This window comes from Phalacrocorax carbo, chromosome 1, assembly GCF_963921805.1.
Source record: "Phalacrocorax carbo chromosome 1, bPhaCar2.1, whole genome shotgun sequence".
NCBI lineage: Eukaryota > Metazoa > Chordata > Aves > Suliformes > Phalacrocoracidae > Phalacrocorax > Phalacrocorax carbo.
Window position 1 is genome coordinate 60393365 of NC_087513.1, and position 22669 is coordinate 60416033.

Below are 22669 nucleotides of genomic sequence, written 5' to 3' on the forward strand. Positions count from 1 at the left end.
GAGGCCTCACTAGCACGGTTACTTCAACTTCAATTCTGGGTAAACATCTGGAACAGACCATTTCCCTTACCGAATGCATGGCATCAGCTGCTTCCCATCAGAACACAAGCACTCAGGTAGCTTAATTTTAAAATGCTAATTTCTTTGCTATTGTAATACTTTGAAATTATTGATTCTCAAAGTGTTGGTTTTTTATTCACTACACTAATTGTCTCTTGAAAGCTGTTTAAATCCAACGACCTTTAACTATTTCTAATGGTAACAAAGCCTATTTTAGCAAGGTAGGATGATGGTAAAGCCCTCGCGAACGGCAAACTCTGACGTCATACCCGCACTTCGCTGCCGCCCTCCCCTCCCCGCCGTGGCCGCCTCATGGTACATCCTCGTCCTCCTCCTCCTACCCCCCGGGCGGCGGCGGTGGTAGGGCCCGGCGCGGCGGCGAGGCAGGTCAGGCGGGCCGGGGGGGGAGGCGGGTCACGCCTCACGCCGGTCGCGGGGCCGGGGCCGGGGCCGGGGCCCAGGAAATGGCGGGCGCCTCAGCGGCGACCCGGCCGGCGAGGGAAGCCTCGGCCGGGGACGTCGCCATTAGCCGGCCGGCTGACGTTACGGTTGGCCTCCCGTGCTTTGACGACAGATGCGGCCGCGTCGTAACAATGACGACGGCCTGAAGATAAGCGGAGGGAGAAGCTGCGTGGGGTTTTTAAATGATGCGTGGCTGGGAAGGAAACCCTTGGGCGCGAGTCCTCGCTGTAGGCCGCGGGTGACGTGACGTCCCTGCCGCGTGACGTCGGCAATAGGGGCAGAAACCGGCGGCGGCGGCGCTGGCCGGGGAGAGCCCTGCCGGGCCTCCCGCCCTCGGCTCCCGTCCTGCCCCCCACGCCGAAGCCGAGCCCAAAGGGAGAGAGAACGGGGTGCGGGTAGGTTCCCGCCTAATAGGTCCAGGCTTATGCAACCGGGTGGTGATAGCTTGCTAGCTTTCCGTTTTCTCTGTGTGACAAGCACGACTTGATGGCCTTTGGGTTAAATAGTGCTAGGCTTCCTTAAGCTTTTTTTTTTTTTTTTAATGTGTTTCCTTTCCTAGACATAAGGAAAGGCCCTTTCCCCATGAGGGTGGTCAAGCAGCAGAGCTGGCAGCCCAGCCCCTCTGGGCTGGCGCTATCCATGGAGGTGTGAAGGACCTGACGAGATAAAGCAGCCTGGTCTTTTCCCATAGCTGACCCCACTTTGACCTCTCGACGTCCTTTCCAACCTGGATTGGCCTAGGATACTCTGTATTTTTTTTCTAGAAAGCTTTATGTTGGTCTAGTGTAATTTTGTAACCCTTCTTTACTTTGTTTCCACTAGCAGTGCAGAACCAGAGATTCATTTTCCAAGTGCAGAAGCGTGAATGCTTACTCTACTATGCATTAGTCTACAAAACGCCACCTATTACTGCTCGATTTCTTCACAAGCTATTCAGATCCTATCTACACTGCTTTCTTCTGGGTAGATACCTACTCTTCCTGGTTAATTCAAAGTTCAATCTAGGCATTTAGTAGTTGCATTTAATTCTCTACAGCCTGCTAAGACCTGGCTACAGTTCGCTGTAATGAGAATGGTAGTGACCAGCATACAGTGGGAGTCTGACTGTTGCTCTCTTTAGTGAAAGATTTTGTGAAAAATACAACATGAGCAAGCATGAGGTTGGTTTTACTCATTTTCAAAAAGTGAGATCTGAGTCTTAAAATACACATTTAGAAATTCAAAATTTCTGCATGAAATGGGGGATGAACCAGCCAGTTGATCCTATTTCCTATAGAAGATAGACATAGGTGTCTCATTAAATAACAAAATTTTTAATACCCCTTTTCTCTGTAGACATAGGTCACTGCGAGTGTGCTAGCAAGCAGGACCACTGGTAACTTGCAGGTAGACATTAGTTCACTTCCTTATAGGTGTTATGACACCTGGTGATAAGAGGGTGCTGCTGGCAGTGAGAGCAAACATCTCATCTAATTCTTAATCTCTCAATTGATTTACAATCCCCACAGCAATATGAGTACATGAAAAGTTACAGCAGGGTCCTGCGTATTAGAGCTGTAGCCCAGCATGAGCTTAAGAGAACTCTGAACTCTTAGAATAGGCTACATGCCCTGCAAATGTGATACTCTCAGCTGTGGACTCTGAAATACAGCAGATAGTAACTCCTAATCATCTTCTCCATTTCTGTAGAACACCATGATGTTAAAATGCATTAATCTTATTTTGCATGTTATATTTTGCTTAGTGCTTCACAAGGGCTCCCAAGTACTCCAGTCAAACGTGGTTTAGCAAATAAAGTTTTCCTTCCTTTTAGAGAATTCTGTATTTCTGCATGCATGATCCTCGCTAACTACAGGAAAAAAATTTACTATGATGTCAAACACTTTCAGACAACATAGAGCTTCTCTTAAGGGAACATAACGATCAGTTCCATGTCAGATCTTGGAAGAGCACAATTTACTAAATCAATTTTTTTTAAAAGCTCTATAGTAGATTATATGACTGTATTTTAAATGACTGCGTTACTCACAAGGCAGTGTTGTTTAACAGCAGGATTACATATTGAACTAAAAGTCATGGTTAGTTATTTTTCCAGCTTGTTCTTTGGAAGTATCATCTGACATCCCAAACAATTTTAACTATAGTTCGTTTTGCTGGCAGTTTCCATGTGAGCTGAAGCATTAATGAAGAAAGCCCTGATCTTTCAGAAATTTACTTACTCTGACTGGACCCCCTAAATTCAGTAGAGCTACTCAAGAGTACTCAGACACAGGCGGTTGTGTCACACTCTGTGGAGGAGAGGCTTTAGCATGCAGTCCCCGTGAAATGATCACTTTTTCAGGCCATGGAAAGGCCAGCGCACGACAAGTCTGGGATGTACCTACACTTACAGGGCTGTTGGGAAAAATCGCTTGTTCTGTACTGAGCCTTGCCGGACAGCATTTCTCAAGTCACAGAGTTTATGAAGATAAAATCATTAGCCTTGGGGTTATGACACAAGCAGCTTCATTAGGCAATCAGATTTTGCCTCAGAGATTTGAAATAATCCTAAAAAACAAGGTAGTGTTATTACAGCATCTGTTAATAACATAAGCATGCACATAGGAAATTAGGTCTTATTCTGTCAGTATATGATGTAGTGACATAAAAAGAGTTCAGCTTTTAGAAGCTGGAAAACATCAACTTAAAGATACGCTTTCCTGAGATAAAGTATTTTACCACTGGAAAATATTTAACCTTACCTGGCAACTAGATAGAGGCTCTACCACTTACCTAAACAAACCATGCATTTTCTTAGAAGATGGACTATAAAGAAGATTCCAGGGGTCTCGTATAGCTGTTCCTGCAACAGGCTTCTCGGTCTGTTATGTAGGAGGTCAGACTGCATGATCTTAACAGTCTTTTCTCTCCTAAAAAAAAAACACCAACAAACTAAAAAGAATTTAACTTAATGCTCGCACAGGTACTTTTTGAAGCATGCTATACTTTGGGAGAGGTGAGAGTGACTGTATGAATAGAATTGTCAAATGCACAAATTGTATTTTTTTCCTCATTCTCAATTTGAGCAGCTTTATGCACATTACCAGCAGCAGCAGCAATTTGTGCCAGTATTTCACAGTCCAGTGATTCTCCCTTTCACGCTCTATGCTTCCAAACAGTCGTTACGAAAACACCACCTAGGAAGTTAAAGATACACTCAATGATATCTTTGTTTGACTGCTGCAGCTCCTCTGGCCGTTGCAGAGCAGGTGGCAGAGCATGTGCTGTTGGGGATACCTGGCAGTCAGGTCGAGCAAAGGTGGGGTATGGGGTTACCCACAACCACCCTGCGCTTGCTGTGTGGATCCCAGCGCTGCCGCGCACTTGTCCCATGGGGTGCGGGAGGACTCTGCATGCTGGGGGTGACTGGTAATGACAGAAGCAGCCTAGAGACAGAAATAAGGCATCAGCGCAAAGGGCGGCTCTAGCAAAGTAGGTACTGGAAGAGGCAGTGAAGGCCTGAAGATGCTACGGGTTACTTGCATCCTCCCCCAAAATACCAGCGTGCTTATTCAGAACCCAATTAACAGACTCAGCTAGTGAAAAACACATACATAAAGGTTTAAATTATTTTATCTGTAATTATAACAATGATTTCAGAATGCAGTTAGCTCACGAACTGCTGCTGAAGGAGTACCAGGGTGGGTCTCTGACAGATGAAGGAACAAGTCATGCTCCAAACAATGCTCGAGAAGCAAATACATTCAGATGGGTTAAGAAGGCATTTAAGCTGCCTCTTTTTTTTTTTTAAATTAATTTGGTAGAATTACTGTCAAATTAAATTGCATGAAACATTTTTCTAGTATAGTGTGAGTGAGCTGTACTGTAATAACAATGTTAGCTGCAGGAAATGGCTGACAGTTTGGTTCTTGTACAACCGCAAACATTTCTATGGACAGAGCGCTGCCCCCATGTCAGGGCTGTTGCATCGCATGTTCCAGTGAGGCATCCGTCAGAACATTACCCTTTCAAAAGTTATTTTTTTCCCCCTGCTTCCACGTGAAAGCTGAATTTATGTTATCTGAATAACAGAAACCACTGTTGAGAGTAATTTCTTACGCCAGCTGGGCCTAAATATCAATGTCTCCGAACATTAACTTGAGCCCTAAATATGTTCTCTTTCCATAGGGCCGAATTTCACGATGTTGAGGGGAGTTGCTCACAGTGCAAAAGATGTATTTACTTTTCTGTTGGCAAGATCTCAGTCCTGTAACCCAGGATTGAATTTTTCATCAGCGTGGACTGAAGTAGCAAACGGAAGCTTCCCAAAACATTCCACTTACACAACTGATACAACATCAAGAGAGGAAAATAAAAATACCGTTGAGAATCTCTACAAACTGTCAGTTGACGTTAAGAAAATACGCAGACTGAAGGAATGGGTCCTTCTCCAGGATGTGGCCTATGTTAAAGAAATTGCAGGCATCTTACAGGAAATGGGAGCAGATGCGACCGCTGTAGCCAACATTTTAGAACGCTGCCCAGAGGCAATTCTGCAGCCCCCTGCAGAGATAAACTCTCAAAGGGCTCTATGGCAATTAGTTTGCCAGAATGAAAAACTGTTAATTAAATTAATACAGCAATTTCCAGAGTCTTTTTTTACTACTGAATATCATGAGAACCAGAAGGCAAATATACTATTTTTTCAAGAGTTAGGACTGAAGAATAATATAATCACCAGGTTCTTGACAAGCGCACCCACTATTTTCTATAATCCTGTTGAGAAAAACAGAAACGTGATAGAAACATTACAGAGAAATTATTTAAGTTTAGGAGGTTCTGATGCAAACATGAAGATCTGGATACTGAAGCTATTGAGCCAAAATCCATTTATTTTATTAAACACCTCCACCACAATCCAGGAGAACTTGGAATTTCTGCAGAAGAATGAGTTCACTGACCATGAAGTTCTACAGCTGCTGTCCAAACTTAAAGGTTTCATTTTTCAACTTACTTCTACGACTATGCAGAAGAGCATGCTTTTTTCCAAAAGTGTCTTTAAGTGCAGCGATCAAGAACTAAAACATCTCGTGCTGAAATGCCCAGCCCTTCTCTACTATTCTGTTCCTGTTTTGGAAGAAAGGCTTGAAGGACTACTGAAGGAAGGAATTTCTGTAGCGCAGATTAGAGAGACACCGATGGTGCTGGAGTTGACAACGCAAATTGTTCAGTACCGAATTAAAAAACTCTCTGCTTTGGGATATGATATCAAGAGTGGAACTCTAGAAAGCTTGAGTGGTACTAAGAAAGATTTTGAAGTCAATTATGGTAAGATACAATCAAAGAAGGAGAGACCAATTTTTAATCCTGTTGCTCCTATAAACATTGAAGATTGATTTGAATGCTGTCCTTTAAATTACGTAAAAGAAACTTATCAAGGAGAAATTATTGGTTCTTTGAGAAGAGCCAAAACAAGTAATCTTAACCAGATTGTAGTCTTACAATGTAGACTGTAGTCTTACTGTACCTTGTCCTGGAGTGGGTCTTAGCCACAACTTTGTTATATAATTGAGCCTTTCTAATGCTTTCAAGTAACACCTCAGAACCTGGTTATGATAAAGGTTGCCTTTTTTCCCCAGGGAGAACCACGCATGTTCTTTTGGTTCTGTTACATTTCCTTATCTAACAGGGCATTAACCGCTTTGGATTTCCAGCTCCGTCACTGCGCAGTCCAGCCTGTGGTAGTGATTAGCACAATCTTTATCTGAGAAAGATGAAAGGAGGGCTATTTTTTCCAGCAGTGTTCATCAGCCCACCGTTTCCCTGACTTTTGGTGCTCCGTTCCTTATTGCTGCAGTAAGTAGCTGCTCTAACCCCCGGATCCTGACCTGCAGGCTTGACTTCTTGGATAGGAGAGCCTAGGCAGAGTGCAGCCTGAGAACAGGGGCAGGACACAGCGATTTTTATTTAGTGGCTGCTACAGTGAGGCCCTGGTATGTTTGTGTACAAACCATAATGCAAGGAAACTACAAGAAAACCTCCTTTACATTTCTGAGACTTCAAAATTTGCTCCTTCTGCAAAAGGCTTGGGGCAGGAGGAAATACAGTTATTACTATCGTCTAGTTCTCCATTTCTTCTTTTCTAGCACGGCTCTGGGAGAGAAAAAGGTTACGGAAAGACTCAAGTGAGTCTCAAACAGTTGTAGGAGAAAGGAAAAAGTCATGCTTTTATATTAGGTGTAACAAAACCCTAGTCTGTAAACCACTGGTGATTAAAAATGACTACCAGATTTGCAAACAGCTGCCACCGTTTCTAAATATATGGGTGACATTGCTTCTCAGATATCACCGTATGGTAATTGTTGACAAGTGCTGGCTTTCAAAATAGTAACTATCTGACAGTGTTTAAGTTCTATGGGGATTTTATTTATTCTCATGGATGGGCACTGTGAATGATAATATAAAATAGTAGCGTCACTGACGATCATCTTAATAGAATTAGGATCATCACTGATTTTATTTCTCAGACTTTCCTAAGCAACTATTCCATACACATTCCCTCTTGACAGCAGGAGAAAAAACCAGTTACACACCCCCCTCACTCCAGGCCATCCTTCAAGGTAATTTTTAACAGACATTTTGACAGCAAGTCCAGGATTCTTTTTCTTAAAGAGAAGTTTTAAATTGCCGAGGAAGCTGGTACAGAATTCCTGTTTAGAAGGCAGGCTGCAAGATGATGATTTTATATAGCCTGTCATGTTATCCACTGCAAGCTTGGAAAGAGCTAGAAACATCTGGTTAGAGCAGTGCCAGGATCTCAACAGCTGAAGGTCTTAAACTCGCCACCATGCAGGCGAGCATGGTCATGACAGCAAGTTGTGGGGGGTAAACATTGCTCTTTAGGGGCACGTGTGACAGTGGCGAGAACTCAAGAAGGGGCACATGTCACCAGCATGATAAAAGCCAGGCTGTGCTACTAAGCCATGTCTTTGCTGACTCTTCAAAGCACATTACTGTTTAAGAGGAAACTGGGAAGATAGCCATATTAAAAATTCAGAGGAACTTGCCTGCGTCACTTTCTGACTGTCCTTCAGTGCTCAGCTATTAAGCAGACCGCAGTATTATTTTGAATTCAAAAGCATCCTTCCCCTCAGACACAAGGGGGCATTTCAGCTCTCTGAAGCTATTCATAACACAAGCTGTATTGCCAAACCAGAGCCAATTGGTGGTTTAGGATGAAAAGGAAACCAAGATGCAGCACAGTGTTTTCCCTGAAAGTTTAGTTCCTGCGTTTCTACAGGTATCTGTTTTTAAAGCTCCTGAGAGCAGCTTATTCCCACCACTTAGAGTATTTCCAGTGGCAATGGACAAAATGGGAAAGTGACATTTCCTGAATTGAGTCACAGCCTGAATTATCAAAAGCTCATTTTCCATTCTGAATGTTTCAATTTCTCCTCCTCCCCTTCCAAAACAGAAGCATAAGCAAAAAGACTCCTTTTTTTCTCTACCAGCAGACCGAAATTCATTCAATCCTTCATTCATAGCTCTACACCTGGGACCCGCTTCTCTCTTCTTCACAGAACTAATTTTTAATAAAACCTCCGGGAAGCTCTCAACTACTGAAACGTTGCATTGCTGAAATCTGCTTCCTCGTCTTTTGCTGTTACTCACTGTGAAAGTGAACCAGTTTGTACTGTTCAAGCCTGGCACATAAAAGCCTGCAGACCAGCCTTGCATTACAGAGTGAGCAGTCAGGCATACAAGTGGTCTTCATAAACGTTTCCTTTTTTAAAACGGGGACTGGGAAAAGAAGAGTAAAATAGAAACCACCACAAATACAACCCCAAAACACATGAACAACCTGACTCCCCCTGAAATTTTCAGTTCCATATTCCTTTTGGCTCACAGGTATCCCCCAAGCCTCAGTTCCCGGGGGTGGGGAATGTCCAGTACAAGGAATTTTGTGTTGTGTCTACGCGCAGCCTACACAGGGAAGTTACGGTCTTTGTTAAGAGCTGGTTTGGCACTAAGATGCAGACAGTCTGGGGCATGACACTGCACCTACATATGCCCTTCTCCACAAATTAACTAAGGAAGCTTTCAAATGTCAGAAACAGCATCATTTAATGTTTCACAAGTGTCAGGACAGAATCAGAACATGTTTAAGACGAAGCAAGTTTTGTAAGTGAATGGAAAATATGCAGGATATAGGACAAAGCTCTTCGAAAACTAAAACCATACGCCATGTTAAAGTGTTTCAGTTACAAGATTCAGAAGGAGTAACTACAGGGTATGTAAAGAACAAAACATAATGAAGTGTTGGCAGCTCTTACAGTTCTAACATTGCTTATCTCAGACCACATTTGTTTTGCAACAAGTTTCATAGTATAAAAATTAGAGAATGTCATAAAAAAACGTGTATGGCCAGTTCAGCATTTGTGTTTTCAGAAAACGATTAGGAAGGGTTTGGTTCAGTGTCACAAATACCACTATGCTCTGAAGAGGTGACAGGTTCAGCGGTAGCGCTCTGGGGATATGCCTACTTTGGGAACTGCAGGGGAGCAGACCACACTGAGTTATTTGCTGCAGCTAGATTGCCTCCGATACCTAAGCCAGCTCATTTCTAGAGCTAACTGGTATCCTTAAACTACACTATATTCTATGCCATTAGCTTTTGACTATAAAAAAAAAAAAAACAGTTATAAGTCTTCCATTTATTGCATAAACTTACCTCATCACACCCTTACAGCAGATTGCAACTAAGCAGCTGGTGCATCTAACAAAAAGAGCAGGTGATGCTATTTGTTGGGTTTTTGCTCTCCCCACCACCCCAAATCCCTACTTAAAAATACCATACTACCAACATATACAATTATTGATATCAGATAAAGTTTGTCCAGAGTGCAGTTGAAGTACCAATGGCTCAGAGAGACTGGGTGACTACTGTACCATAATTTACATGTAGTATACTTTCAACACCCATGAATACAGGACTTCAGTTTTAGACAAGTGATATGTTTTGATTTTTTTTTAATCTCTAAAAAGTCTCCCTATCTATCCTTCTTGTACAACCATTGCCACTGAAAAAGTAACTTCCATGCTTAGAAGTTCTCTGTAGGAACACGAGTTTTAGAAAATACTGCATACACGACATTCACAGCCACCTTCTGCGGGCTTCCAAAGAGGTTACTTATTTGCAGAGTCAGTACACACACCCCCCCAACCACAACCAAAACTCTAACAGCCTCTAGTTTAAGGCAACCTCACGCTGTGTTGTTACAAGTGCATTTTGCCTCACGCTGCAGAGGACCTAGAGCTGTTCCCATTTGTGGTGTGGTAACATTTGAAATCTGTCAGTATACAATTTACTCTGATGGTATTTTTTTTTTTCTTTTTAAGGCCTCATCTACCTTTTTTGGTTTATTTTAAATAAAAAGTACTGCATTTTACTCAAAAATCAAAATGCCAAGTACGAGATAAAGACGTAGTGAAAAATTCCTTGCATTTGCTTGAACAGAGCAAGAAGCTAACCTGGCACATCATAGAGTTGAGCCAACAGCTTTGCTAGTTCTTCAGTGGTTTCCAACTACGCAAAGGAATCTCTTTCAAGTCAGGCAGTTGTGCTAGATGACCACAAACATCAGCCCAGTTCCCGTTAAGCCCTCATTCTTTCTAGTGTCTACAAGAAGTTTATTAGAAGCAGGTTTTCACCAGCAGGAGATAGATGCGTATTGTTAAATACCCCTGAGATGGAGCAATCTTGTTTTCAGTAAAAATTGACAAGGTTTCAGATATCAGGATTCGTAAAGAGAGTCTAAAGCTCATTCTGTGAACTGCACTGACACAACAGGACAGTTCTTCACACAGCTTCACCTAGTAAAAGGCATTTTTTTTCTAATAAGGCATTAAGTTAGTTTACTCTTTACGATCCCTTCTACCACATTGTCAAACTTCCTCGCTTCTATCTCCCACTCTCATTTCCAATTTCTGCACACCTCCAGTTCTGTCTGCTCCAGTCCGCACTGGCACAACATGGTCACCGATAATTTACAGGCTGCCTGCAAGCACAGTTTCATAACCGAAACCATGTGGGTATGTCCAACGACACCATTACACAGCTGAAGGATCCTTAGGAGAAGGACATGGAAACCACTGAGAACAGTAAATGGCATCTCGTCACGTTGATGGTACAGCAGAGATTACCAAGTTTGTGTTCACATTTTAGTCCAAAACTGCAAAAGACTTACAGTAAGTGAATATTCAAATATGTATTATCCCTTCAGATACACTTACTCACTTCTATAGTTATCAAGTGTAACATTTCACCAGATACAAAGCTTCAATCTAGGCTCTAATAAATCTTCATACTCTGTGCTAGCCAAGCTTCTTCCGTCCTTTTCAGATGAAATCGAGTTACTTGCACAGCTCTTTAGAAGATAAAGTGTCTAAGACACATGGCTTCTCATGGTCCAAATCTTAGCAGATTTTAATGCCACAGATGTAATATTCTGGAGAATCAAGCATGTCTCAGTTTTGGTTTTAGTCAGACTTGTCCTTTTTCTTTCCTGTTAAAGGCACTTTACTTGCAACAGCAGATCCTACAGCTGTAACACCTCCGGCCACAGCAGAAACACCTCCTTTGACTAGCCCCACTCCCATTGAAGGCACAGATGTGACCGCTGTTTTGGTAATTTCCAAGCTCTTTCCTCCAATCCAAGCAACGCCCCCAATTGTGGCGCCAACAGCTCCCTTCGTGACACTGAAGAGGCCACCGGTCACACGGGAAAGCATGCCAGGCTGCTGCTGCGGGTGGTCTTTTAATGAACCTAAGGGAGGAAACAACGAGCAGATCAATCACACCGCTATGACCAAAGCATTTTTCAAAAGAGAAGTTATTTGGAACTATTTCCTTTTGTAGCCCAACAGCCATTGCACCTACTTACCTTGCAGGTTACTCTTCTTGGATGCTCACACACCATCATAGCTCCAAATAAGAAAAGATACTTTGCCGCGCTGAGACACACCTCAGTGCCGTTTTCTAAAACACAGGTCAATACTATGCCTACAAGTACCAGCTATAAGGCCCCCAGACGGTCTTACACGATAAACTTTTGTCCTCAGTCTGTGTGCACCACCACCTTCCCAGACTCTGGAAGGTCTCATGGCCAAATAGGCCTCATTTCTGGGCTTTATTAATGTAGGGGGGAGAGGGACGATGACACACCCTCCTGTTCCCCCATCCTAATATCAAGAGTTAACTCTCAGAGAGGGGGGCCCTAAAAGCAGAAGCACTACCTTGCTGTTCAAACCTCTAAGGAAGGGCTGAAAAAAAGTTTCCTGGAGAAACAGAGCCAAAGATTTATTTAAAAACAAAACAAAAACAAAAACACCCCAGCTGTTCTTTGAAAAGAGCTCACCTCAAGATGAAGTTGTTTCTTTCCTTAGTAATTACTGTTTTGAAGACGTGTTTACACGAGTTGTGTGCAGGGGTCGGGAAAGAGGGTTACAAACAAGAGAGTAATCAGAAGAGTGAGAAGGACAAAACTGATGCCAACGCTCATTGGATCACTTCCTTTCTTCATCATGTACTCAAATTTAGTTTTCTTCCAAAAAGACCTTTTCTGTAATTTGGATAGGGAAGGGGGATAAAAGAAAGTCCAATGGCCAAATAAGCTCATTAAATACCAAAAGTAGTGCCCAAAGGTATTAACAATAGCAAGACTTACAGGCTCCCTGCAAAAGTCCCGATATGACGCACAAAACCAAAACCATAGGTTTTCTGCAGGTTATCAACCACGTAAATATGGTGGGTTTTTTTTCATTTTAATGTTATGTTTAATCTACACTTTGTTCAGTTTCTTGCTACGTGCTGTATAAGTCAATTCCTATTCCATATTTATGGTACAATCACATAGCTTCAAAGATTAACAGAAAGGCTCACAGAATTAGCCACTTAGACTTCCAACAGTTTAGTATTACTTTGTGTTTCTAAATGTAGGTTTCAAAATCCTAAAGAGATACACGCACCTTGCCTCTAAGGGGAACTAAGACAACTCCACACCCCACTACTGCATAAGCATCATCTAATCTTAAAAGAAAAAACAGGAAGGTGAAACAGTATATTAATGTTGTATTTAAGTAAACAAGAAAATACCACCCGCTGCACCTATAAACCGGCAGTCCTGACACGCGTTTGTCTGCAAGGTATTTTCAATGTGAACCTTTGGTGAGAAATCTCTGGTCTTCATAACCATATTGTGCAGGTGAGCATTTTTTCAGCTCCTGTCTTGTCAATTCCTCTCCAGCCCCAAACACTTCTTAGAAAAGTTTCAGAGAGCACCATGGCAAGAGACAGCCAGTCAACAGAAGCAGGGTAAGAGTTCCACAGTTGTTTGTATTTTCTAGCTACCTGTAGATAATAGAATGCATTTAACATACTTGTTACCCTTCATTTGAGAAAAAAAAACAGGGGGAACTAAGAAAAGACCAAGTGGAACCACACTGGACAGTGCTAGGGAAAAAACAAACATGAAATAAATATGTGAGGGAGTCAGCAGCAGGAAGAACATGCTTGGAAGAGGCCAGTTAGTCTAGAGAAGCAGGGGGAAGAAAAATCTGATCTAGATCCAGCAGAGACCAATATCCAGCCCCTGTCAACACATTCACTCTGCACTGTGACGTGCCTTAGGAGAACCAGCAGAACAGGGCTCTGCTTCCAGTGCTCCGACTGCTGACAACTCCCATTCAGAGGAACAGGACAGCTCATGGGAGCAAGAAATACTAAAAATGCTTCCAGCTCCCACTAGTCTCTCTTACTAAAGAGATTGATATAGATAACAGGAAGGGTCATGGAAACCAGAAACATAAATAAAAGCCTTTCACTTAAAGTGAAGTAATACCCTTGCTGGTTCATTCTAGGCCAGTAGCTTTCAACCTGGGCACCTCCAGCAAAAAATGCACCGCCATCACAAGCACACAGAGATCACAATTTCCACTTATATACAGAAAGCCTTTAAAGAAATCACATTCAGGAGTATACAGAGCCTGGTATAAAATCCACTGTCTAGGTATTATTCATTACAGGGTTCTTGTGACCAGACTTACACACCTGGTAAAAAATTTGGTCAGAAAGAGCTTCACTTCCACCTAAGTGGATCACCATCATCAGGGTGGATGGGACTAAAGTCTATCACATTGAATTTTAAGAGCTGATTTCAGTAAATCAGACCTGATATTAGCAAGGAAGGACTCAACACAGCAAACAAAGAAAACCCAAGAGAAGCTAACAAAAGTAATCGTGACACACTTTTCACATTACTTCACGCAGTCAGTCCTTTGACAACATCTACTCTGTTTCGCAAGTGTAAATACTGACTGTGACTTGGGGTATTAATAACTTCTGGCAATGGTTGACACGACCCATTCCCATTACATTCCTGTTTGCATTGTCCGTTAGATCTAGTAAATACCTACAGCTGCAAAGAGTTTTTATTGCCGGTTGATTTCTATTCTAGGATGCGCATTCCTGGTCTGCCTCTTTCTAACCAGTATGGGGAAAAAAGGCAAACCAGATCATTCCTAAATCTAGGGAGAAAATGACACAAGTTCCCTGTTCAGGGCTTGGCTCTACCATGCTACCTTGCAGCCAGCTTCCTGCTGAAAGGAATCCAACAGTAAACAACAGTTTGAATGAATGTAGGTTGCAAAGGTTGGCGCCACTTGCAAAGCAGAAAATAAAGCATTAGAATAGCACTACTCACAGACAGCACGAGCACAAAAACTTCTTCTACATATGTATTTCTTTAAAGCCTTTGGGCACCAAGCTTGTCAAGTGTGATTTGGACAAACTGGAAGTATTTATAGCTTTAAGAAAAACTGCAAATTGGTTTTGGAATTGAGCCTTTCCTCTAAGGATTTTTTTTTGGCAGCCTGTTCAGAGACATGATCTTCTTGCCAACATTGAACTGGTAGCCTTCCATCCCCATTTGGCCATCTTTTTATGACAGTAAAGCGTATCGCACATGAAGGTCTTGCATGACATTAAACCAGGGATGTTCTTCAAGGGTATTCCAACATTTTAACTAAACTCATACGGCTTGAAGACTGCACGTGAAACAGAGTCAAAAGGAAAAAGCCTCTTCAAGGATGGAGTTTCCATGATGACAAGCTGTGTTTCATTCACCTCCCTCTAACTACACCAGCTTCCTCCATCTATTTAGGCTTCATATTCAAACTGGTTACTGTCATACTGAAAGATACTGTGCAGAAGAAAATAAGTCTCAACTGCTCAAAAATTTTAAATAAACCCTTTCAACACCTAGTGATGATCAGACTCTGCTGTTATGCTTTGAATCTGGGTGACCTACTGAATATTCCAGGAAGACAAAACACACCCACTTGTTTCACTGCGTTCCTCAAGAAATAATTGTTTGAGCTTACCAGTCAGGCCCACCGTTCACTTTCTGTATGTGAGGTTTAACAAGTCTAAAACACAATTCAACCTTTAAGGGGAAAAAAAGAGGCACCTTGAAAATTAGACTTGAAGATAACACACATTAGGGCATAGTTTCCAACCTGGCATTTTCTTTCAGAAATGCTTCTGGGATCTTGACAACCCCATAAGAGCTTAAAGAGAAAAATTTTTGTCCTCACACTATGATACTGTAACAAATTCAAGTGTAGTAGAGAACCACTGTGCCAGGAAAATATATTTCTCCTTTTCCTCTCATCATCTTATACTTGTGTTTCCTGCCTAACAGTTAAGAATAGAGTGAGCTATTCCACTTCAACCCCTTCTGCTACAGTCAGTGGATAATACTGTTGCTCAAGTGAAGTAAATTGTTCAGTTACATACCACACAAAAGCCAAGAAAAAAAAAAACAAAACCAAACCCAAACCAACAAACAGAGCTTTAAAGGGCTGTTACAAATAGAGGAGCAATGAAATGAGCAGAATTGGGACTCTCAGGCCTCTACATCCAACACATTGGTCTTAAAGCAAGAGAAGACAGAACACAGACAATCTATGTGCCAAGAATGCCTTTTGACCTAGCATGCTTCCAGTCACATTATGCAAACGGGACTCCGTACAGTTCTGCTGTTCCACAGCCCGGAAGGTAACTCTGCTCATTTGCAACTGCATTTCCTCTGCAGATCTAAACCAATTTAAGATTCATTTGGTTCAGGGAGACCAAGATGCCACTGCATTAATGAAGTGTGTGTTTGTTTTTATGAAACCATGAGATTAAGTCAACAGTTAGAGCCACAGTTAATTGTATCACTGAAAAGGGTCTCCAAAAGTAGTAATAAAATTCTGTATATTTTTAAGCACATCTTGTTTAAAAGTCACAAGCGCCATGAACTCAGCAAGGTGTCCAGAAGTGAAGCTGGGCTCCCTCCATCTCACATAATGAACAGCAGAAATAAATACCCACTGGACCAATTCACATCTCTGGAAACTAATCTCCAAATTATGTCCTGCAGTATCTGCCCATCTTCTCTATTATTTATCAGTACAGTTGTTTACTGAGTTATGCAAATGGAAGTGTTCAATTTGCACATCCCTGTTTTGTTTTTTTTTCTTGGGAGAACTGAACTTCTGATGAATTTTTATGAATTTACCTCATATTATGAAAACCAATACATACCTTCTGGTGGTTCATCACGAAGGTATGATGGGACTTCCTGTTGATTTTTGTCTGTTTGGTTCATTATTGCCTAAAAAAAAAAAAGAAATTCACATATGCTATACATCTTTTCTGGCAAAGCATAAACGTAATCCATGAATCCAAAATTAACGTCATTTAAGTTCCACAGAAAAGGAGCTTCTTCATTACTAGATAAGCCAGCAGCTCCTGCCAAACTACAGCTCTTTTTATTATTGGTCTGTGCTTTTGTATTCTTCACCCAGACTCAATACATGAAAAAGGAGCCCTCCACCAGGTCAGCAGGCTTGGTGAGAGCTGCCGCTCCACCCCAAGTGCATCTCACACCTAAAAAGCAAGCAGGAAGAAAACCAATATGAAAATACAAGCCACTGCTGTACAACAGCTTATGTTTATGGACTAAAAGAGAAAAGCCTAGTGATCACAGAGGTGGTGGGCACTAGAAAAAACAGCAGCATGCCTGTAAGCTCTGTTAGTACCTGGAAAGCAGTAGTTGAAAGTCCTTTCAGCAGCATTTGAATAAATGCCATGAAAACAAGATGGAAGAATTGTAATGAAAACAATCCATTTATCTTGTAGCAGTTTGGCATACACAGGGTGGTGATAGCAGCAGAACTAGGCTTTTAACTCTACACAAACTTTCCAATGAAAACACTTCAGAAATTCTTCTCTTTTTTGTAACAGAATGGTAGGGGTTGGAAGGGACCTCTCGAGATAATCTCATTCAACCCCTCTGCTGAAGCAGGCACACCTAGAGCAGGGGGCACAGGAACGCGTCTAGGCAGGTTTTGAATGTCTCCAGGGAAGGAGACTCCACAACCTCCCTGGGCAGCCTGTGCCACTGCTCTGTCACCCTCACAGGAAAGAAGTTCTTTCTCAAGTTTAGCTGGAACTTCCTGTGTTCCAATTTGTGCCCGTTGCCCCTCGTCCTGTCATTGGGCACCACTGAAGAGTCCAGTCCCACCATTCTGATACCCACCCTTTAGATATTTATAGGTATTGATAAGATCCCCCCCTCAGTCTTCTCTTCTCCAGGCTGAACAAACCCAAGTCTCTCAGCCAATTCTTTCTGAATTTCTGAAAAAGCTGTTTCCTAGAGCACTTCTAGAACAGCAGTCCCTGAAATTGAGGGGAAGCAGAGCAGAAAGCTCAAGTCAGCAGCTCTGCTTACTACATTTTGCCTTTGGAGGCAAAAGCAATATGTAAGTCCAGGCTTCTCTCCTGCTTTCCCTCCGCACCAAAGCGCGCCGTGGTGTTAAGTCCTGCCTCCTCCCCTGAGCCCTCCTACCAATCCTGCCTTCCCTCCTCAGCAGGCACCGAGGTGAAAGGAAAACAAGTCGCATTATACCACCAAGCATCCTTCTACTTGCCAGTGGCCTCTTAGTTCCCATCTCCCTGCACATATACAGAAGCCTTTAAGTAATTTAATTTCTTCTGGGAGTCACCAATCACCACAAAAATAATTCCAGCCTCTCTTGCCATGCCCAGATGTCTCCATACCTCCTCGGAGTGAGAAAACAGTGGCTGGGATCTGAAGAAGGAATGAGGAGGTAGAAGCAGAACTTGAGGGTGGGAAGACTCACCTAGAAAACAACAGCTAAAACCCTCACAGTATAATTACGAAGTCAAAACATCACAGTAAAAACCGGCACCCACACACTAAATGATAGATCTTTGGATGCTAAGCAAGCCTAAATTGAATATTAAAGACTCCTCACAATCAGCACTAAGGGTACTTACGTACTTCAGGTCACGACTGAAAACACGAGTGCCTTTACACAAGAAGCTGAACAGGAAAGCAAGCAGAAAAACCCTGCTACCAGGATGGCTGAACAAGTGCCTCAAAAGCCAGAAACGCAGCGAGTAGCAACACATCAGGATTGAAGACTAAACACATGAGGGCTAAGAGGCAATTTGAAAAAGTGTCAGTTATATAATGCCTCATTCTTCTATTTAGTCACAGGTCAGTAAGTCAAGGGGGGGGGGGGGGGGGGGGGGGGCAAGCCCGACTGAACACAGGGAGCGACTGAGGGTGACCAGGTTCTGAGAAAGGATTGGATTCAGATAATAGGCAATTTCTTTACATTCATCTAATGGAAGCTGGAAGAAATTTCATCCTCGCTGTGTGAGGTTAAATGTAGGTTGTTGCTTTTTTTCCAACCTGAAACAAAAATATCAAGTACTGTAAGAAAGAGAAGGCAGGCCCTGTAAGAAAACGACAGGCCTGACATTTTATCAAAACATCTGTACAAAGCTGAAGTAACTGTTTCTATTTAGCATGTGGCCATTTTGTTCGTTAAGATGATTACTGTATCAGGAATTTGGAAGGAGGGGTTTTTGTTGCATGAGGGGAGGTCCTTAAAAAAAAAATCATAACCACCTAGCAAGCCTTACTTCAAACAAAGGAATAAAAAGCAACCAAAAGAGTTTTAAAGCAGACTCAAGGGAAGCACAAATTAAGCCAGAGATAAATTTATTTTTGTAAAGAACTACCTCTGCTAATACATTTGTATCTAGCCTGCATGTAACCCTCAAAAGAAACCCAGATGCAATTGCTTGTTTGAGGTTCCAAAACGTTTCTGTCAACAATCCCTCATGAGAGGCTCAGAAAAGTTATTTAATCTTATGAGGAAAGATAAAATACTATCAGGGATTATCAAAAAGTTCAGAGAGGAGTTGAAATAAGTTACCAGTTTTGAACATGGCAGAACTCTAGAAAGTGTCACAAGGCTCCACACAAGTTTTAATATTTTCTACTGTTAGGAAGGTATTAGACACCGCAGCAGTGACAGTGGATACAGCCCCACTGAAGTGCCGAGGCTCTACTGTGCTAGGCATCATACAAGTATTTAATGATGACAAGACCTGTCCAAAGGAAAGAATCAGAGTAAGACTGGCAAAGAGGTAGCATGGGGAAAAGACGCCTTAATAATTCTCCATAATCTAGGCTGGGCCACTGTCAGATTTGCTTGCAGCTCCTGCAAAGCTAAATGAGCAAAGCAATGTATTGGCAGGGGAGTTTCACAGCAGAGTTTGGTGATAAAGTATTTGAAAAAAACCCAGAAGTGTAAAAAAGAAAATGCAGCACTACATAAAAACACAGCGACAAGATTAGGTACTCCCTCCCCTGCTACCATCCCCAGAACCTCAAGGTTATGTCATTCTTGACCACAGCTACTTTTAATATTACAGAAATATTACACAATATATCACTCACATGCAATGATTTAACACACTTAAAACTCCTTCTAAACCACAGAAATACTTACTTTCTTACAACTGCACAGACCACAGTGGTCTATCTCCTAAAGCTCAGGCACCAGTAACCTGCTGCTATCAGACCCCAGAAGCCAAGGGAGCACTACACAGGCCTGAGGAGAGCAGCTAAGGGAAAGTGAGTCATTGCTGGTAAGAATGAATTTGTTCTACACAGAAGGGAGCATTCAGGGGTCTGCAGATCAGAAAGCTGAAGATTAATGGAGGACGTGAGGTTCTACAGGTGCCTGGAAGCACTCCAGGGATGCTCCAAGAGACGTGACTAACCAGTTTGTGCCAGTTTTTACTCACTGTTCTCCTACTGCATCATTGCGAGTTAGAACAGAATCACATCGCTGTCAGGAAAGGCTCCCAGCTTGACTCAGAAGGGTATTTCGTACACAAGGAAGCTCACAAAGCACACTTCAAGTCCTTCTGTTTTTTCTGTAGAAGCTCTCCAGTGAATCAGAGAAACAAGACGAAGATCCAACAAAGGACTTAAGCAGACACTTTTAAGATATCTAGGTTACAGCCCGCATCATGCACCCTTGTAGCCAATTTAACACGTCAGGAGTCTTAAGAGCCTCTGAAAAGTGATCCAAAATCTTGTGGGCTAAACCTGGCTAAAATCTGGCCAACAGGAAATACTATGCACAGGAGTGTAAACCTGGCTCCCCTCCAGATATTTAAGGTGAGTATTTCTATTGACTGGAGGTCAAAGGCCTGGAATTACTGTTTGGTGGCAGATGACTTCATCCAGATGAAGAGGGGATGAATATAATATTTTTCTTCAAAAAGCAGAGTCAGAAAAGCAGAAAACACTGTCTTTTACGTAATACCATTAAGGTGAAAGCACTCACAGTTCAACACCTCCTTCGTCTAACAAGATCCAAGCTCCTATGTCCCACGTCGCAGCAGTCCCCTGGTCACCAGACCGTAGCGTATCCTAAGGGAGGTTCCTCTTCACCCTCCCTGCTGAAGGTGTGTCCCCACAAAGAAGAAAGCAAAATTTGTGAGACCCAATAGAGATTAGAACTCAGCTAACACTGAGGGCACCGATCTGGAGGTGCAAGGATAAGACTTTTGTGCAGCGACTGGGCCATTCAGACACAGTACTGATTAAGGAACTTTGGAAACTTAAGTTGGAAGCTGCAGATTCAAAGTCCCCTGTGCTCTGAATCATTAGTCACAATTATTACCAGTATTGCAAGGGCATGCAACAAGGCAAAGATTTATCAGAAGCCTGAACTTTGGAACTTTTCTGATAGGTTTTTCAGAATCTTCTTCAAAGTATGCTAAGACTGGCCAAAAAAAGAAGGGGATAAAGCAAGCAAGCAGATAGATCTTTCTTTGGCATTTTCATCCTGTGATACCAAATTCATGGTGTCTTGTGTCACTTGGGAAAAGCCTCCAGCATCATTTAACATCTGCATTAAAACACCATATGCAATGAGGTGGGATCTCTATGAGGCCTGGCAAAACTCTTCTCGACATTCATGAAGCAGACATCTAGCATATCAGTGGCACCCTCTGCTCTCCTTCATCTGTGCAGATGAATACATAAGCTTTATATTTTCTGGTGTTAATTAGTGGAAGTAGACCCAGATCTTAAAAGATATTTCAAACAGGGACACATGTAAACTACCTCCTGGGTTTTTTTTTTCCTGTGCACTTATGAGGGTGCTAGTCATTCAAGAGACAAGGGATAACTTCTCGTCTTTTTTAACAACACGTTAAAATATGCATCAACCTTCATACTAAAAATAAGAAAAAAGGAAGTCACTCTCTCAATTGGGTTAAAAGATTATCATCATATCATCTATATAAGAATATATAAGACTATATAAGAAGCTTCAGAGTTTTATACAGTTGTAAAGAAAGCAGTGGTTTAGAAGAGGATTTTTAATTCATGAGCTGTTTATAACATCAACACTGTTACAGGACCCTGGATGAAAGTGCTAGGAAGCTCTGGAGGTACAGCCACACGTACATTCACATCAAAGCTGATTAAAACAAAACTTTCTCACCAAATATATTCCTTCGTGAAGATATCCAGTTAGCTGTTTCCACAAAAGTATTCTGCATACACCTATGAGAAAAGCAGAAGGTTAAGGACATCCTTGCCATTGGAGTATGGCGGGAATCGTAAATGCAAAGCCCCACGGCAGGGGAGAAGCACACTCGGCATGGCCTTAAAATGCCAAAAGCCTTTGAGATTCATCTGCCCAAGAACACAGAAGGAATCTGTGTTCTGGTGAAAGGAGGTCATTTTACTTGCTCCATATGCTGTCATGAGGATTACAACAAAGCGCGGTAATCAACATTAAGACACAACCTCTCCTTAACGGGTCTGCAGTTCTTGGACAGCAATTTGTGTAAAATTTTCATCTTCCATTGAGGAGTGGACTCGAACCATTACAGATGTGTGTGCAACTTCCTGAGCTTCAGGTGATGCTCTTGATGTCTTTCTGACTTTGCAGACAAAAAGCCCCACTGTTTCAGCCCAGCAAACCTGGACCGAGCAGCAGCCAGTAAAAACTGGCTTGTTTCAATGCCACTACTCAGATATTTGCAGGCAGCAACAAAACTGCCCGAGGATTGGGCCAATTTCAGTTGGCAGCATAACGCTGCTCCAGAAGGCTGCAGCAGAAGACAGTGCTGGAACTATTCACCTGACAGAATGGCAAACAAACCAATCGCCTCGTCTTAGTTCACCACGAAAAAATTATCTTCCTTCTGACCACCAGCTATGCAGTTAGAAAGCTTGGCTACGGAGCTGACGGAAAACACCAAAACCCTTGCCACATGCATGGATCTCCTTCCCCTCTTTCCGCAGCTGCAGCAGATTTCAAAATGAACCTAATGTCTTTCACATTATTAAAAAATATTTTTAGGGATGATACTTTAAGAAATACATTTTGGAAAGAGTAACAGTGCTCTAGTATCCAAATTAAACAAGGAAATAAGCACAAAGCCAAAAAGGTAATCCCACCCACGGCTGCTCTTCAGGGTACTGCTTCAAGCTGCACAAGTGACCCCCGACTATTAGCTTCCCTGCTTTATGCCTTGGACTGGGGCTTGTAATGCATTAGGACTAAGAGCGCTCAGTGCTGTTAGCTCTCTCAGACTAACCCTCAGAGCACAGGCGATATGAAAATGCATTTTTCAGTTAGTTAATGCAAGGGCAACAGTTGAGTCGATGCTAACAGCACTGAAAAAAACAAATCCAGGCATGTAGAAAGTGTATAG

General features: G+C 42.3%; 2 protein-coding genes across 8 annotated transcripts; one reads left to right on the forward strand and one right to left on the reverse strand.

Moving 5' to 3' along the window:
- The first annotated feature begins 350 nt into the window (after window positions 1-350).
- Window positions 351-8117, forward strand: MTERF2 (mitochondrial transcription termination factor 2). Of its 4 annotated transcripts, none has more exons than XM_064455828.1 (2): window positions 351-375; window positions 4690-8117. In XM_064455828.1, exon 2 carries the CDS (start codon window positions 4704-4706, stop codon window positions 5895-5897), a length of 1194 nt encoding a protein of 397 aa, XP_064311898.1. In that variant the 5' UTR covers window positions 351-375; window positions 4690-4703; the 3' UTR covers window positions 5898-8117. The 4 variants fall into 4 exon arrangements, with proteins under 4 accessions (XP_064311898.1, XP_064311887.1, XP_064311894.1 ...); XM_064455817.1 differs by having other exon boundaries at window positions 362-447; XM_064455824.1 differs by lacking the exon at window positions 351-375 and adding an exon at window positions 484-917.
- Window positions 8118-8606: 489 nt separating this feature from the next.
- On the reverse strand, window positions 8607-21509 carry TMEM263 (transmembrane protein 263). 4 transcript variants are annotated; one of them, XM_064455844.1, is made up of 5 exons: window positions 21448-21509; window positions 20281-20395; window positions 19733-19875; window positions 16148-16217; window positions 8607-11327 (listed from the first exon to the last, which is right to left on the reverse strand). In XM_064455844.1, exons 4-5 carry the CDS (start codon window positions 16209-16211, stop codon window positions 11041-11043), a joined length of 351 nt encoding a protein of 116 aa, XP_064311914.1. In that variant the 5' UTR covers window positions 16212-16217; window positions 19733-19875; window positions 20281-20395; window positions 21448-21509; the 3' UTR covers window positions 8607-11040. The 4 variants fall into 4 exon arrangements, with proteins under 4 accessions (XP_064311914.1, XP_064311919.1, XP_064311909.1 ...); XM_064455849.1 differs by lacking the exon at window positions 19733-19875 and having other exon boundaries at window positions 20281-20392; XM_064455839.1 differs by lacking the exon at window positions 19733-19875.
- Window positions 21510-22669: the final 1160 nt, after the last annotated feature.